Source organism: Aegilops tauschii, chromosome 5 (assembly GCF_002575655.3).
Source record: "Aegilops tauschii subsp. strangulata cultivar AL8/78 chromosome 5, Aet v6.0, whole genome shotgun sequence".
NCBI lineage: Eukaryota > Viridiplantae > Streptophyta > Magnoliopsida > Poales > Poaceae > Aegilops > Aegilops tauschii.
Genome location: NC_053039.3, coordinates 29,067,413 through 29,082,448, shown reverse-complemented (window position 1 = coordinate 29,082,448; position 15,036 = coordinate 29,067,413). Strand labels below are relative to the sequence as shown.

The window sequence follows — 15,036 nt, the reverse complement described above, 5'->3', positions numbered from 1 at the left end:
GTTTCTCCTGCAGGAAATGGGTCTGGTTGATCCTCACCGTATAACCTACGATTGGCATCAACTGCCGTGTACAAGGGAAACATTCTTATACCATTCTAAGGTTCAAGCAAGGTTTGATCGTCGTCTCTCTACTATAGGCAAGTCACTCAGATTTACCATCCCGTATAGCAAGGCGAACAATAAGAGTAAGTCGGTATGGTGATCAATCCATCCCGCACCCAAATCATTACCTTGTACATGGTTTAGCGAATCTCGCATTCTAACACTCGGTCATCCTCACAAGCATTGCAGAATTTCTCTTGTCAACGAACTAGGTTCGGATAAATCCATGGATTCTGCAAGCCAAACAAACATCTATCGTTCCTTCCCAACCCTTAGGTTTTGCGTAACTCCTATAAGATCGTCTATCGATAAAATCGTAACTTCTTCCAGGGTTTTCCCTTCAACAAGAGTGTGCTTGCTTCTTGGCAGGTCCTGGGGCCTGTGGGTTATGGCCCATCTCATCACTTGTAAACCTTGAACTCATCATCGGGCAGCTGATCCTTAATCCAACATCCAACTTCCTGGTATTCTTAAATCCATCCAATTGTACTGTCTTCCTTCCTTCTATTTGCACCAAACTAGGACATGATTACTCAGACTCATCATGGAATTCCATTGATCCATATTTCCAACATCATACCTCCTTTATATCCAATAGTAATTTATCTCTTCATCCTCGTGGGATATCCCACATACCGAGATAAAAAAAACTTATACTTATGAAGTACATACTCCACTTCGTGGAACATCATTATCCTTTCCAGGGTGAAGCGTCCTTACAGGGGAATATTGGCCATCTCTGCATGGCACTTCTTCAACTGGGAAACGTGAAACACATCATGAACTCCTGACAGTCCTTCAGGTGACTCCAACTTGTTGGCCACTTCTTCCATACGCTCCAAAACTCGGTATGGTCCTACAAATCTCAGGGCTAACTTTCCCTTAACTCCGAATAGTTTAACTCCTCGCAGAGGGAACACACGAAGACATGCTCCGTCTCCAATTTCATAGACTACTTCCTTTACATCCAATAATACTCCATACCCTCATATTCTTGGGGTATCCAACATATCGAGATAAAACTCATACTTATTTTGTTCGAAATCCACTTCGTGGAATATCATTACCTTTTCCAAGGGTCAAGTTTCCTCACAGGGTACTACCACCCTTAAAATGCACAATCTTCCATAGACCATATTTCTCATATCCTCGAAAATGGTCAAAATCTTTCTTCATAGAGTAATAACTCATAGAATCCAAATCAATACCAATGATGCTAACTTTATTGATTCTCCAATTATTACAATCTCCTGCATTCCATTACATGCCTCAATCCGACACCTCACTAATAAAAGAAATGTCCATACTACTACTACTATACTTCTCGTTGCACTCAACTATTTGTCTCAAGTCTCCGTCTCCTTGGGGCATTCTCTGGCAAAGTTCCCTGCTTCATCACAACGGAAACATATTACTTCTGACATATCTCGGGGTTTCCTTGTGATTATATAGCCTCCTGGGGTCCTCATCTTCCCTTTTGGGCAATCATTTTGGTAGTGTCCTGAATTTTTGCACCTGAAACATGTGATATGACTCAGGTCTCTCTTTGTAGAAATTGGGTTGTTCCTGGGATCCAATCTACTTCTCTTCCTGGACTTTTCCGTTCCAATCAGGGCTTCTATTTCCTGTGGGTCATACTCTACTTCATCTGTCGGGAATTCTACTAAATCCCCATTCAGACAATTTTGGGAGATGTGTCCTTCTTCTCCACATGAATAGCATGACTTGGTGTAGGGTTTAATTGGTTCTTCTTTGGGTGTGTCCTCCACCTCTTCCTTCATCACAGATTCCTCTAAAATTTCCATGAGGGCTCTTTTCATTGCTTCTTTCTTCTGCTGGATGGTCCTCTGTACCATGGGGTAGATGTGACACTGAGCAGGGTAGTGGGTAGTCCCTTCACACAAGAAACAAGTGATCTGCCTAGTTGGGCATTCTTCAACTGGGTGACTTCCTTCACAATTAGGGCATTCATCCTTGTGTTCCTTATGGTTGTGTCCTATTTCTCCACAAGGCTTGTATGCACAAGGTTTCTTCATATCCTTTCCATAAGGCTTCAATTTCTGGGACACAAGACGAGATCTTTGTAGAGTCCACTTAAATTCTTTCCAAGTGGTTACTCCTTGCCATCCATTGGTGGTTTGGTACATCCTCCACCAAGTAGCAGCACCTCTTTCAAAACATTGAAGAGCATGCCGGGTCATATCCTTTCCGACTATAGGGTTATTCTTCATGTGATCCTTCATGTTCTGAATCCATCGGTCCGTCTCCAATTGACTCATCGGTCCAGAAAATACAAGCTCATCTCCATTCATCCTCTATTGGGTCCATGGGTTTGGGGTGAGATAAGAGAGGTCGAGAGGGATGCACACAATACAAACAATAGTTTTGAAGAGACTGATTTTTATTGTGGCTGTCGGAAAAACAACAAACAAATGACAGCTCACAAACGTCGCATCTAACATAGGTATAACAGGGGTTTGGTCTTCTAAAGGTCAATAAGTCTTCAACGTCGCCAAACTCTTCAAGTCTTGTTCATGCCTCCAATGGCTTCTTCCGATCATGCTTGTCCTTCTCAAGTTCTTTTGCCAGATCATCTCTGTTGACTCAAAGTCTCTCGTGACATCCTTTAATATTTCTGGAGTTGCGCTCCAACTTCTGGGTTTCAACATCCTTGGCATGAACCATGATACTACTGTCCTTCAGTTCCTGACGAGTCTCCGTTATCTCGAGGTTTTGCTTTCCCTGCTTGGCTACTTTCAGTTTCTGGGTTCTGAGTTCTTCACGAAACACTTCTTTGTCAAATATAGTTTCCTGCAGGTCCATCCTAAACTTCTTGATGTAATACTCCGGATCCTGGTGATACACCGGTCTAAAGTTAAAACTTCATCTTGCTGATAGGTGCTCCATCAGCCTTCTACCATCCAATCCTTCCATGCATATGCATACTTAACTCAACACGATGACAATATCATAAGCGGGCGATAACCTCATGGGTATCCGTGTTTCTGCTCTTGTCATTACCATGAGCTATCATTCCATAGTTGATATCTCCTGCCTTAGGGTTTCCTTGACAAAACTTTGAGTTTCTAACTCTCCATGTTTCGGTCTTTCTCCGATACACCTTCCTCCCGAGTATTGACAGCTTCCATAGTCTGACAAAATCCATAAGGGTAGCCTTCCTATACCAATCTGGAAATTCTTCACAGCCTTCAAATTCTCCCAGTCTTCGGAGTCTTCAACCGTTGTAGTTTCCATTATCATAATGTACGGTAAAATCCTCTTCATTCCGAATGGTCTTAGTTGTCCGATATCTTGTACTTCTTGAAGTGGTCTTATCCGTCGAATCTTCGAGTGGTCCAAAAGGAAAAAGAGTATGGTCTCACTAAAGGAAATATTTGAATAAGCTTAGAAGAGAAGAGAGGTAAAAGATCTTTTTGAAAAGGAAAGTTTTAGGGAAAATCATTCCTATGGGCTTGCCAGTTTCTAGGGTCACGTCCTACAGTCAACCTGGCTCTGATACCATCTTGTAGCGACCCGACCCGAATGGATCAAGTCTCTGTGCTTAAGTGTCATCCCTGGATCGGTATGCTGACACACACAGTACTCGAGGATTTATAACAGAGGTAAATCACATGCATAAAGTAACGTAAATACTATTACCTCAATCCAAATAGCGGAAGTAACAAGGTTGTGGATTCCCATCAACACCAACGGCAAAGTTGAGTGTAGAAATCGTAACCCTAACGAATCACTTACTCGTCGTAAGATATCCTGCAACATGAAACGTTGGAGCCCGAAAACGGGTCAGCACATGGAATATGCTGGCAAATTCACACCATAGAGAAATGATGAACAAAGGCTATCACTACATGCATATATGGCTGGTGGAAAAGCTCTATGGTTATAATGTTTTTTTGCGAAAAGCCAATTTTTCCCTACTGCAAAGGAATAAATTTTATTTAACTATCATGGTGGTTGTTAAACATTGAGAAGGTACCTCCAACTCAATCCCAATTAATTATCATCATTAACCCAACAATATTAATTAAAGTAACATGATGAGATCAACGGGATAATCCAAGAACTAGATACTCAAGATGTCCATAACCGGGGACACGGCTAACCATGATTAATTAAAGTGACGGTTCAATGACCTCATCAAGTCTCCACCATCTTCCCACTCAATTCTTTCGAGAGAAACTTTTCCTCGAGAAAGGACCCGTTTCTAGAAACAATCACTTTTGCTTCCAGATCTGAAATAGGAGGTATACCCAACTGTTTTGGGTATTCTATGAAGATGCATTTATCCACTTTGCGTTCGAGCTTATCAGCCTGAAACTTTTTCACATAAGCGTCGCAGCCCCAAACTTTTAAGAAACGACAGCTTAGGTTTCTCTAAACCATAGTTCATACGGTGTCGTCTCAACGCAATTGCGTGGTGCCCTATTTAAAGTGAATGCGGTTGTCTCTAATGCCTAACCCATAAACGATAGTGTAATTCGATAAGAGACATCATGGTATGCACCATATCCCATAGGGTGCAGTTATGATGTTCGGACACACCATCACACTATGGTGTTCTAGGCGGTATTAGTTGTGAAACAATTTCCACAATTTCTTAATTGTGTGCCAAACTCGTAACTCAGATATTCATCTCTATGATCATATCACAGACATTTTATCCTCTTGTCACGACGATCTTGAACTTCACTCTGAAATTACTTGAACCTTTCAATAATTCAGACTTGTGTTTCATCAAGTAAATATACTCAGCATCTACTCAAATCATTTGCGAAGCAAAAACATAACGATATCCACTGCATGCCTCAGCACTCATTGGACTGCACACATCAAAATGTATTACTTCCAACAAGTTCCTTTCTTGTTCCATCTTACTGAAAACGAGGCCTTTCAGTCATCTTGCCCATGTGGTATGATTTGCATGTCTCAAGTGATTCAAAATCAAGTGAGTCCAAATGATCCATCTGTATGGACTTTCTTCATGCATATATACTAATAGACATGGTTCGCATGTCTAAATCTTTTCAAAAACGAGTGAGTCCAAAGATCCATCAACATGGAGCTTCTTCATGCGTTTTATACCAATATGACTCAAGTGGTAGTGCCACAAGTATGTGTTACTATCATTATTATCTTATATCTTTTGGCATGAACATGTGTATCACTACGATCGCGATTCAATAAACCATTCATTTTAGGTGCAAGACCATTGAAGGTATTATTCAAATAGACAGAGTAACCATTATTCTCCTTTAATGAATAACCGTATTGCGATAAACATAATCCAATCATGTCTATGCTCAACGCAAACACCAAATAATTATTATTCAGGTTTAACCCCAATCTCGATGGTAGAGGGAGCATGCGATGCTTGATCACATCAACCTTGGAAACACTTCCAACACATATCGTCATCTCACCTTTAGCTAGTCTCCGTTTAATCCGCGGCTTTTATTTCGAATTACTAACACTTAGCAACCGAACCGGTATCTAATACCCTGGTGCTACTAGGAGTACTAGTAAAGTACACATTAATATAATGTATATCCAATATACTTCTGTCGACCTTGCCAGCCTTCTCATCTACGAAGTATCTAGGGTAGTTCTGCTTCAGTGACCGTTCCCCTCATTTCAGAAGCACTTAGTCTCGGGTTTGGGTTCAACCTTGGGTTTCTTCACTAGATCAGCAACTGATTTGCCGTTTCATGAAGTATCCCTTCTTGCCCTTGCCCTTCTAGAAACTAGTGGTTTTATTAACCATCAACAATTGATGCTCCTTCTTGATTTCTACTTTCGTGGTGTCAAACATCGCGAGTTGCTCAAGGATCATCATGTCTATCCCTGATATGTTATAGTTCATCATGAAGCTCTAATAGCTTGGTGGCAGTGACTATGGAGAACCATCACTATCTCATCTGGAGGATTAACTCCCACTCGATTCAAGTGATTGTAGTACTCAGACAATCTGAGCACATGCTCAACGATTGAGCGTTTCTCCCTTAATTTGCAGGCTTAAGAAACTTGTCAGAGGTCTCATACCTCTTGACGTGGGCATTAGTCTAAAATCCCAATTTCAGTCTTTGGAACATCTCATATGTTCTGCGACGTTTCAAAACTGTCTTTGGTGCCACAATTTTAAACCGTTAGCATCACACACTGAACTATCACGTACTCATCAAAACGTGTATGTCAGATGTTTCGTAACATCTACAGATGACGCTCGAGGTTCAGCACACCGAGCGGTGCATTAAGGACATAAGCCTTCTGTGCAGCAATGAGGACAATCCTCAGTTTACGGACCCAGTCCGCATAATTGCTACTATCAACTTTCAACTAAATTTTCTCTAGGAACATATCTTAGTAGAACTAAAGTGTAAGCTACGACATTATTTGCAAAGACCTTTTGACTATGTTCATGATAATTAAGTTCATCTGATTATTTAATGAACTCCCACTTAGATAGACATCCCTCTAGTCATCTAAGTGATACATGATCCGAATCGACTAGGCCGTGTCCGATCATCACGTGAGACGGACTAGTCATCATCGGTGAACATCTCCATGTTGATCGTATCTACTATACGACTCATGTTCGACCTTTCGGTCTCTTGTGTACCGAGGCCATGTCTGTACATGCTAGGCTCGTCAAGTCAACCTAAGTGTTTCGCATGTGTTCCGAGGCCATGTCTGTACATGCTAGGCTCGTCAACACCCGTTGTATGCGAACGTTAGAATCTATCACACCCGATCATCACGTGGTGCTTCGAAACAACGAACCTTCGCAATGGTGCACAGTTAGGGGGAACACATTTCTTGAAATTTTAGTGAGGGGTCATCTTATTTATGCTACCGTCGTTCTATGCAAATAAGATGTAAACATGACAGGCATCACATGCAAATCATAAAGTGACATGATATGGCCAATATCATCTTGCGCCTTTTGATCTCCATCTTCGAGGCATGGCATGATCACCTTCGTCACCGGCATGACACCATGATCTCCATCATCATGATCTCCATCATCGTGTCTTCATGAAGTTGTCTCGCCAACTATTACTTCTACTACTATGGCTAACGGTTAGCAATGAAGTAAAGTAATTACATGGCGTTTTCATTGACACGCAGGTCACACAATAAATTAAGACAACTCCTATGGCTCCTGTCGGTTGTCATACTCATCGACATGAAAGTCGTGATTCCTATTACAAGAACATGATCAATCTCATACATCACATATATCATTCATCACATCCTTTTGGCCATATCACATCACATAGCATACCCTGCAAAAACAAGTTAGACGTCCTCTAATTGTTGTTGCATGTTTTACGTGGCTGCTATGGGTTTCTAGCAAGAACGTTTCTTACCTACGCAAAAGCCACAACGGTGATATGCCAATTGCTATTTACCCTTCATAAGGACCCTTTTCATCGAATCCGATCCGACTAAAGTGGGAGAGACAGACACCCGCTAGCCACCTTATGCATCAAGTGCATGTCAGTCGGTGGAACCTGTCTCACGTAAGAGTACGTGTAAGGTCGGTCCGGGCCGCTTCATCCCACAATGCCGCCGAATCAAGATAAGACTAGCAACAGTAAGCAAATTGAACAAATCGTCGCCCACAACTACTTTCTGTTCTACTCGTGCATAGAATCTACGCATAAACCTGGCTCTGATACCACTGTTGGGGAACGTAGCAGAAATTCAAAATTTTCCTATGTGTCACCAAGATCAATCTAGGAGATGCTAGCAACGAGAGGGGAGGAGTGCATCTACATACCCTTGTAGATCTCGAGCGGAAGAGTTCAAGAGAACGGGGTTGATGGAGTCGTACTCGTCGTGATCCAAATCACCGATGATCCTAGCGCCGAACGGACGGCACCTCCGCATTCAGCACACGTATGGAGCGGGGACGTCTCCTCCTTCTTGATCCAGCAAGGGGGGAGGAGAAGTTGATGGAGATCCAGCAGCACGACGGCGTGGTGGTGGAAGTAGTGGGATCCCGGCAGGGCTTCGCCAAGCGCAAGCAGGGAGGAAGAGGTGCCACGGGAGGGAGGGAGGCGCCAGGGCTTGGGGTGCTACTCCCATGCGCCTCCCCACTATATATAGGGGTGGAGGGGGCTGGTTTCTTGCCCTCCAAGTCCATTGGAGCGTTGGCAAAGGTGGGGAAAGAAATCCCATCATTTCCCTTCCCCACCGATTGTTATCCCCCTTTTTTAGGGATCTTGATCTTGTCCCTTCGGGGTATGATCTTATTCCTTCTAAGGTGGGATCTTGGTGCGCCTTGACCAGGGGTGTGGGGCCTTGCCCCCACTACCCACGTTCATGTGGGTCCCCCCATGCAGGTGGGCCCCCCATATATAAATCTTTACCTCCGGAACTCCTCGTGACGTCCGGGATCTCATTCGGGACTCCGAACAACTTTCGGTTAACCGCATACTAATATCTCTACAACTCTAGCATCACCGAACCTTAAGTGTGTAGACCCTACGGGTTCGGGAGACATGCAGAGATGACCGAGACGACTCTCCAGTCAATAACCAACAGCGGGATCTCGATACACATGTTGGCTCCCACATGTTCCACGATGATCTCATCGGATGAACCACGATGTCGAGGATTTAATCAATCCCGTATACAATTCCCTTTGTCAATCGGTACGTTACTTGCCCGAGATTCGATCGTCGGTATCCCAATACCTTGTTCAATCTCGTTACCGGCAAGTCACTTTACTCGTACCGTAATGCATGATCCCGTGACCAAACACTTGGTCACATTGAGCTCATTATGATGATGCATTACCGAGTGGGCCCAGAGATACCTCTCCGTCATACGGAGTGACAAATCCCAGTCTCGATTCGTGCCAACCCAACAGACACTTTCAGAGATACCCGTAGTGCACCTTTATAGCCACCCAGTTACGTTGTGACGTTTGGCACACCCAAAGCACTCCTATGGTATCCGGGAGTTGCACAATCTCTTGGTCTAAGGAAATGATACTTGACATTTGGAAAAGCTCTAGCAAACGAACTACACGATCTTGTGCTATGCTTAGTTGGGTCTTGTCCATCACATCATTCTCCTAATGATGTGATCCCATTATCAATGACATCCAATGTCCATGGTCAGGAAACCATAACTATCTATTGATCAACGAGCTAGTCAACTAGAGGCTTACTAGGGACATGTTGTGGTCTATGTATTCACACATGTATTACGGTTTCCAGTTAATACAATTATAGCATGAACAATAGACAATTATCATGAACAAGGAAATATAATAATAACCATTTTATTATTGCCTCTAGGGCATATTTCCAACACCATCCTACAACAAGAAGTATATAACAATGAACTTCAAGAACATTACAGGAGCTAAATGCCCAATCAACACGAAGTGCTCAGAAATGCCTTAGCTAGCATGCATTCAAAATTTAGACACTTGACATAGCCTCATCAAGCATGCAATAAATTATAGAAAGTAAACGAGGACCAGACTTTACAATTACAGACACATCCATCAATCCATGAGGCAAAATCATGTGAATCCAAAAGGAGAGGCAGGAAGGATACCAATTTTGATCCAGAGGGGCTACGAGTGTGGCCTTCTTCCGGAAGAGGTTGGCCCTAACGCACCTTGTATCAGAGGCGCTGGGAGCTCATAGGTTGTCCTGGTCAGTGATCAGGTCCTCGCATCCGGTCATACTGCTAGCCTGAGTAACAGGAAAAATGAAAGGAACAATTTAGACTTGGTATTAACGAACAAATACTGTAATCAATAGCAGATTAAGCACCAATTTTCTCAGATGCAAGGAGAAGAACGAGCAAAACAGCACAGAGATGTGGGACAATGTTGTACCTGTAGATGATGTTCGCAGCCAAGGAAGACATGGGGCCAGCCTTGCATGTGTGCGTGCTTCACCGATGCATGCATCACCATAGGAGCCAAGCAAGTAGACATCATCGACATCTACTCAGCGCTTTCCTGGCAATGGAGAAAGAGTCAAACAAAAAATATTAGACCATGATATGACACCAGACCATAGATTAGTAACTTTAAATCACAAAGTATATCCACAACACCATAAAATAGTCCCAAACCCGAGTGTTATTTGAGTATATCGCATGTAGTTTATTTTCATGAGTCCAGAAACATGGAAGGGTTCAATACAGTCCTAATATACATTCATATTACAATAGCTCGGTAAGTCCAGAAATATGTTGTATATGCACGATAAGTCCAGAAACCCCAGTGCTATTTATTTACTGGTTTTACTGAATCACACTACATTACTGCCCTTATTTGAAATCTCTCGCATGAATCTGGGTGCAGGGTAGATCCTTTTTTATATGTTCTACATTACTACCCCAAGAAACATTGGCTTTGAACGCTTGTGCCAACTCGTTTATCAACAGACATATTCTAGCAGAGAGGCACTCTGATTTGCCTGTGTGGATCTAGACAATTCCCCTCGCTCTACGAGAAGCTACCGAATAAACAGTTTCACACATCTGTTGATTGGTTTTGATACTCATAACAAAAGGATGCAGCATATACGCAGCAACCACAGCATGACTACAATGCGGCTCAAATTTCAAAGTTGTTGTGATGTGCCTGTAGCATGCTGCCTAAGCAACGGCAATGCATAGTGGTACAGCCGAGAGATCAGTAGAATCAACACGTTTAGCCCTACTTGGATCACACGCCCACGTACAGGCCCCAGAGACAATTCAACCAAATTGGCCAGGTTCGAGCAGAGCACAAAGGCAAAGACAAAGTATATATCAATGCATACAATCTTCAGTTCAGTACACATCTCTTTAGAACAGAGTAATATTCAGAATTCATATATCAGTATATATTCAGAATTGCACCACCAACGACAGCTTTACTAATATCTCTTTAGTAGAGAGTAAACACCAGCAAACTAATTTCATCTCGAAGGGTAGTTTTGCAGCAGCAACAAGCATTAAAACAAGCTACTCTTGTTACTATAGCAGTTCAGTACTATAGTTCAGTACCATATGCCTACAATCAGACACAAGCTTCAGTACAGTCAAAGTATAATTACAAATAGGATTAAGAATCAAACTTGTTACTCATGGAATCATGGCACAGAGCATTCAGTAAAGAGTATAACACAAGCTACACTTATAAACACAAGCTTCAGTTCAGTGCAGAAATAAACAAGCCTCAGATTGTGAGCAGCAGTGTTAGCTTGTTTACCTTCAGAGTTCTTCTTCTCCCACCTCCCCATCCTTCACAAAGCCACCCTCCACCTGACCAAATCAAGCTTTCAGTTCAACAATCAACACCATTCACCTCTTCTCCTCACTATTTCTGCCCAGACACAGTCACATGAACAACATTCAGCTACACAGAGAGGAGACAAATCGATCCGAGACGAACAAGGTACTAGGATACATTACCTCCTGCCGTCCACGGGGACACACTCGTAGTGGCACGCGCCTTGTCAAATGGGATGGGGCCCCCAATGAACTCCGGGACGACGTCCTCACTGGCGTTGGCCTTGGCGGCCACCACCCAAGTCAGGCACGCCCTCGCCATCAGGGGCGGTGAGCTCCTGGGCCTCCTCTGCCAGCGCGCCCTGGTCGGACTCGTCGCCGCACTCGTCGTCCTGGTTAATTGCATGCACCCAATGACCACCACACTACTAGAAAAAGGCTTGCTAGTGGCGCACCAGTTTTGCCTACTAATGGCGCACTACTGGTGCACCACTAGCACCACGCCACTAGAATATTTTAGTAATGGCGCACCACAGGTGCGCCATTAGTATCTGGTATACTAATGGCGCACCAAGGGTGCGCCATTAGTAACTGGTATACTAATGGCGCACCAGATGGAAGTGCGCCATTAGGAACATTTAAAAAAATCATTTTTTCTTAATCTCAGGTCACTATTTCACATATGAGATATCCAACACATATATATACAACAAGCATCCATATAACAATCATATCCAACACACAAGTTTCATCATATATACATACATAGCCAACACATAGTTCCATCGTTACATATTACAAAAGTTTCACATTGTTCATCCAACACCGTTATCCATCCAACACCATATTACAAAAGTTTCACATAGTTCAGTTCTCATTGTTCTTCTCCTTCTCCTTCCTCAGCCTGATGCGCCAAGAGCGGCGAGGCGGTGGAGGCAGCTGTGGGATGTAGTCTTCTACCACAATTGGCGTGGTCATGTCGCCCGGCTATGGGATCGCCGGCGCCACCACCAGTGCGTGGTCATTGTCAGGCACCACCACCATCGCGAGGCCACCTTCAGGTAGGACGGGCACGACCATCGCTAGGTCATCCTCAGCCACCACCATCTCTTGCCCATGGTCAGCCACCACCATCTCTTGCCCATGGTCAGCCACCACCATCTCTTGCCCTTGGTCAGCCACCACCAGCGCTAGGTCATCCTCAGCCTGATGCCCATCGTCATCCTGCAGCTCCTCATCCCCACTCTGCTCCTCTTCTCCCCCACTCCAGTCCGGATCATCCTTCTTGCTGTCTTTGCTGCTGCCAGAATCGCTGCTGCTTTCGCTAAAGCCAGAATCGCTGCTGCTTTGGCTGTAGCCAGTGTCGCTGCTGCTGCTCCCATTGCCTGTCCAAATGCAACAATGGCCGTTAACAATCGATGTGAGACAAAGCCAAATGTAGAGGAATAAGAAGAGGCAGAACGCACTGGCATCTTCGTCGTCAGCGTAGCGCATGCGACACATAGTCGTGTTGAAAACCTTCACGATGAGCATTGTGGCGTCATCGTCGTACCTGAAGAGAAGAAAGTACCCGGTCCGCAGGTCGTAGGCACTGTAGAACTTCTCCCAGCCATGGCACAGGTACATGTGGCCCTCCTCGATCACCAACTCCACGTCCCACAGCCTGCGAACCCCGCCGCCGGCCTGTCGGAGCTTCACATTATGTGGCGGATCTTCACCCAGCATGTTCATAAAAGTGTCAGGCAGCCTCTGCAATTTGGGACAAGGAGTGATGTAGCAAACAACAGAGTTATCATAATGAGATGGGTGAAGGGGAGATCTCTCGTTTTATATACTTGCCTCGTGGCTGATACTGAAGTCCCAAGTATGACACTGAAGAACTCGAAAGCATCCAACTCGTACTCCGGTGAGGCAGAGCCGCGGTGGCTGCTTCCCCCCATCTCTGATAAGCAGCAGAAGAGACCAATTAGTACCCTTACAACATCACATTGCAAATAGATGAATTGTGTAGGTATGCATGGATTTAAGATTATTTGTTCAAAGCCAATTTGTCAATGATTAATATGATATCTCAATTTCCACCAAATAATACATTTGTTATACACCACATTTTCTTTTCCTTTGGAAAAGAAAAAAGCACACTGCATTCAAGTGAATGTATCTTTTATTGCAAAGCCACAACTTAGCAATAGATTCAAAGTTAACGATTGGCACCTAGAAAAGCATTTCGACATCTTCACAGATTTTACTAGCTACAATACATTCAAAAAATAAATGATATACAGTTTGTATCTCTTTGCAATGAACACACTCTAGGGGTTTTGCCATCCCCCTTTTCCTTAGATTGTCACAAGTCATGATTTTGTTCTGGAAGAACATCCAAATGAAACCTTATACCCTAGGGGGCAATTTAATACTCCATACTACAGGAAGATACAAAGGTTGCACCCCCCCTAAAATTCACTAGAACATATAGAGATTTATAAGAGCAGGTCCCTTTAGATTCATGCTAGCTAGGCAGGACCTAATTGGGGTAATTTTTTCCAAATAAGAAAGGAGTCTGCCTCTCCATCTAGCTATTTTGGCTAAAATTTTATCAATAAAAGCTAGCAGATCTTCTCTGCCAATCTTGTCAAAATGCAAAGGAATTCCTAGAGTGTGTTATGAATAGATGATATTTCTCCAAAGGAATTCTCTGCCAATCTTCTCTAGCTAGATGATATTTCTCCCAAAGCTTTTGCTTGTTTTATGAATAGGAAGTTAAGGATATCTCGAGCATGGTGTTATACCACATCACAGAACTCATTTTCAAGTGCAATTTGGCACAGTTTTGTGACACCGCTCAAAATGAAAGCGTAAGAAAATGCCACCAACGTACACCACCAATGCACAATTTTCAAGTGCAATTTGGCACAGGTTTTCAAGTATAACTTTTACAACAAACATAAGTGAATCGTCTCAATTTTTGAAATTTAAATGATGGCTCGACTAAAAAAGTGCTTCTTCATCTGGGCACCACTTCTCTGAAATTTTTCCTTTTCATTCAGCTAACCATGACATATTTGACTGAACTTGATGTCTGCAAGTAGAAATAAAGTGCATATAGGATTTAACCTTTGTGTTTGCCCTAATATGATAGCATCATGCATCCGTTCATTTGAGATGGGTGAAAGGGAATGGGGGGGAAGGGTGGAGAGGGAGGAAGGAGGAAGGAGGAGGGGTACCTGGGCGGGCGCGGCTGGTCGCCGGGTGGAGAGGGAGGAAGGAGGAAGGAGGGGTACCTGGGCGGGCACGGCTGGTCGCCGGGTGGCGGAGGACGGCAGGGGCAGGCGGGGTGTGGGCACGTCGGAGGAGGAGGAGGCCCTCGCTCGCCGGCTACTGCAGGGGCCAGAGGAGGCCCTCGCTCGTCGGAGGGAGGAAGAGAGGAGCGCTCGGCCGTCGGGGGCGGCGGGGGTGGTGTCCCGTGGGGGTCGGGGCGGCGGCATCGGGGCAGCACAAGACCACAGCGGCGGCGGCGGCGCCGACGGCGTGCAGGCGCAGCGGACGGAGGGGGCGGAGCAAGGGGGCGGCGGCGTACGGTTGGGGTCTCGAGTGGGGGATCTGGCGAGGGGAGGGAGGGAGGCCACAATGCGAGGGGAACAAGTACGTCGATTCTAATGGCGCACC

At 44.3% G+C, this 15,036-nt stretch overlaps 1 protein-coding gene across 1 annotated transcript; it reads right to left on the bottom strand.

Annotated features, from left to right (window-relative positions):
* Positions 1 to 12,084: 12,084 nt before the first annotated feature.
* Positions 12,085 to 13,149, bottom strand: LOC141022289 (uncharacterized). The gene is made up of 2 exons (XM_073498585.1): positions 12,837 to 13,149; positions 12,085 to 12,755 (listed from the first exon to the last, which is right to left on the bottom strand). Exons 1-2 carry the CDS (start codon positions 13,099 to 13,101, stop codon positions 12,358 to 12,360), a joined length of 663 nt encoding a protein of 220 aa, XP_073354686.1. The 5' UTR covers positions 13,102 to 13,149; the 3' UTR covers positions 12,085 to 12,357.
* Positions 13,150 to 15,036: the final 1,887 nt, after the last annotated feature.

What these genes read in the sequence shown, in the direction of transcription:
- LOC141022289 (XM_073498585.1), bottom strand. Translation starts at nt 13,101, where the DNA reads ATGAACATGCTGGGTGAAGATCCGCCACATAATGTGAAGCTCCGACAG. An exon ending in CGCTGACGACGAAGATGCCA is followed by an intron (nt 12,756 to 12,836) that starts GTGCGTTCTGCC and finishes GCATTTGGACAG; the next exon opens with GCAATGGGAGCAGCAGCAGC.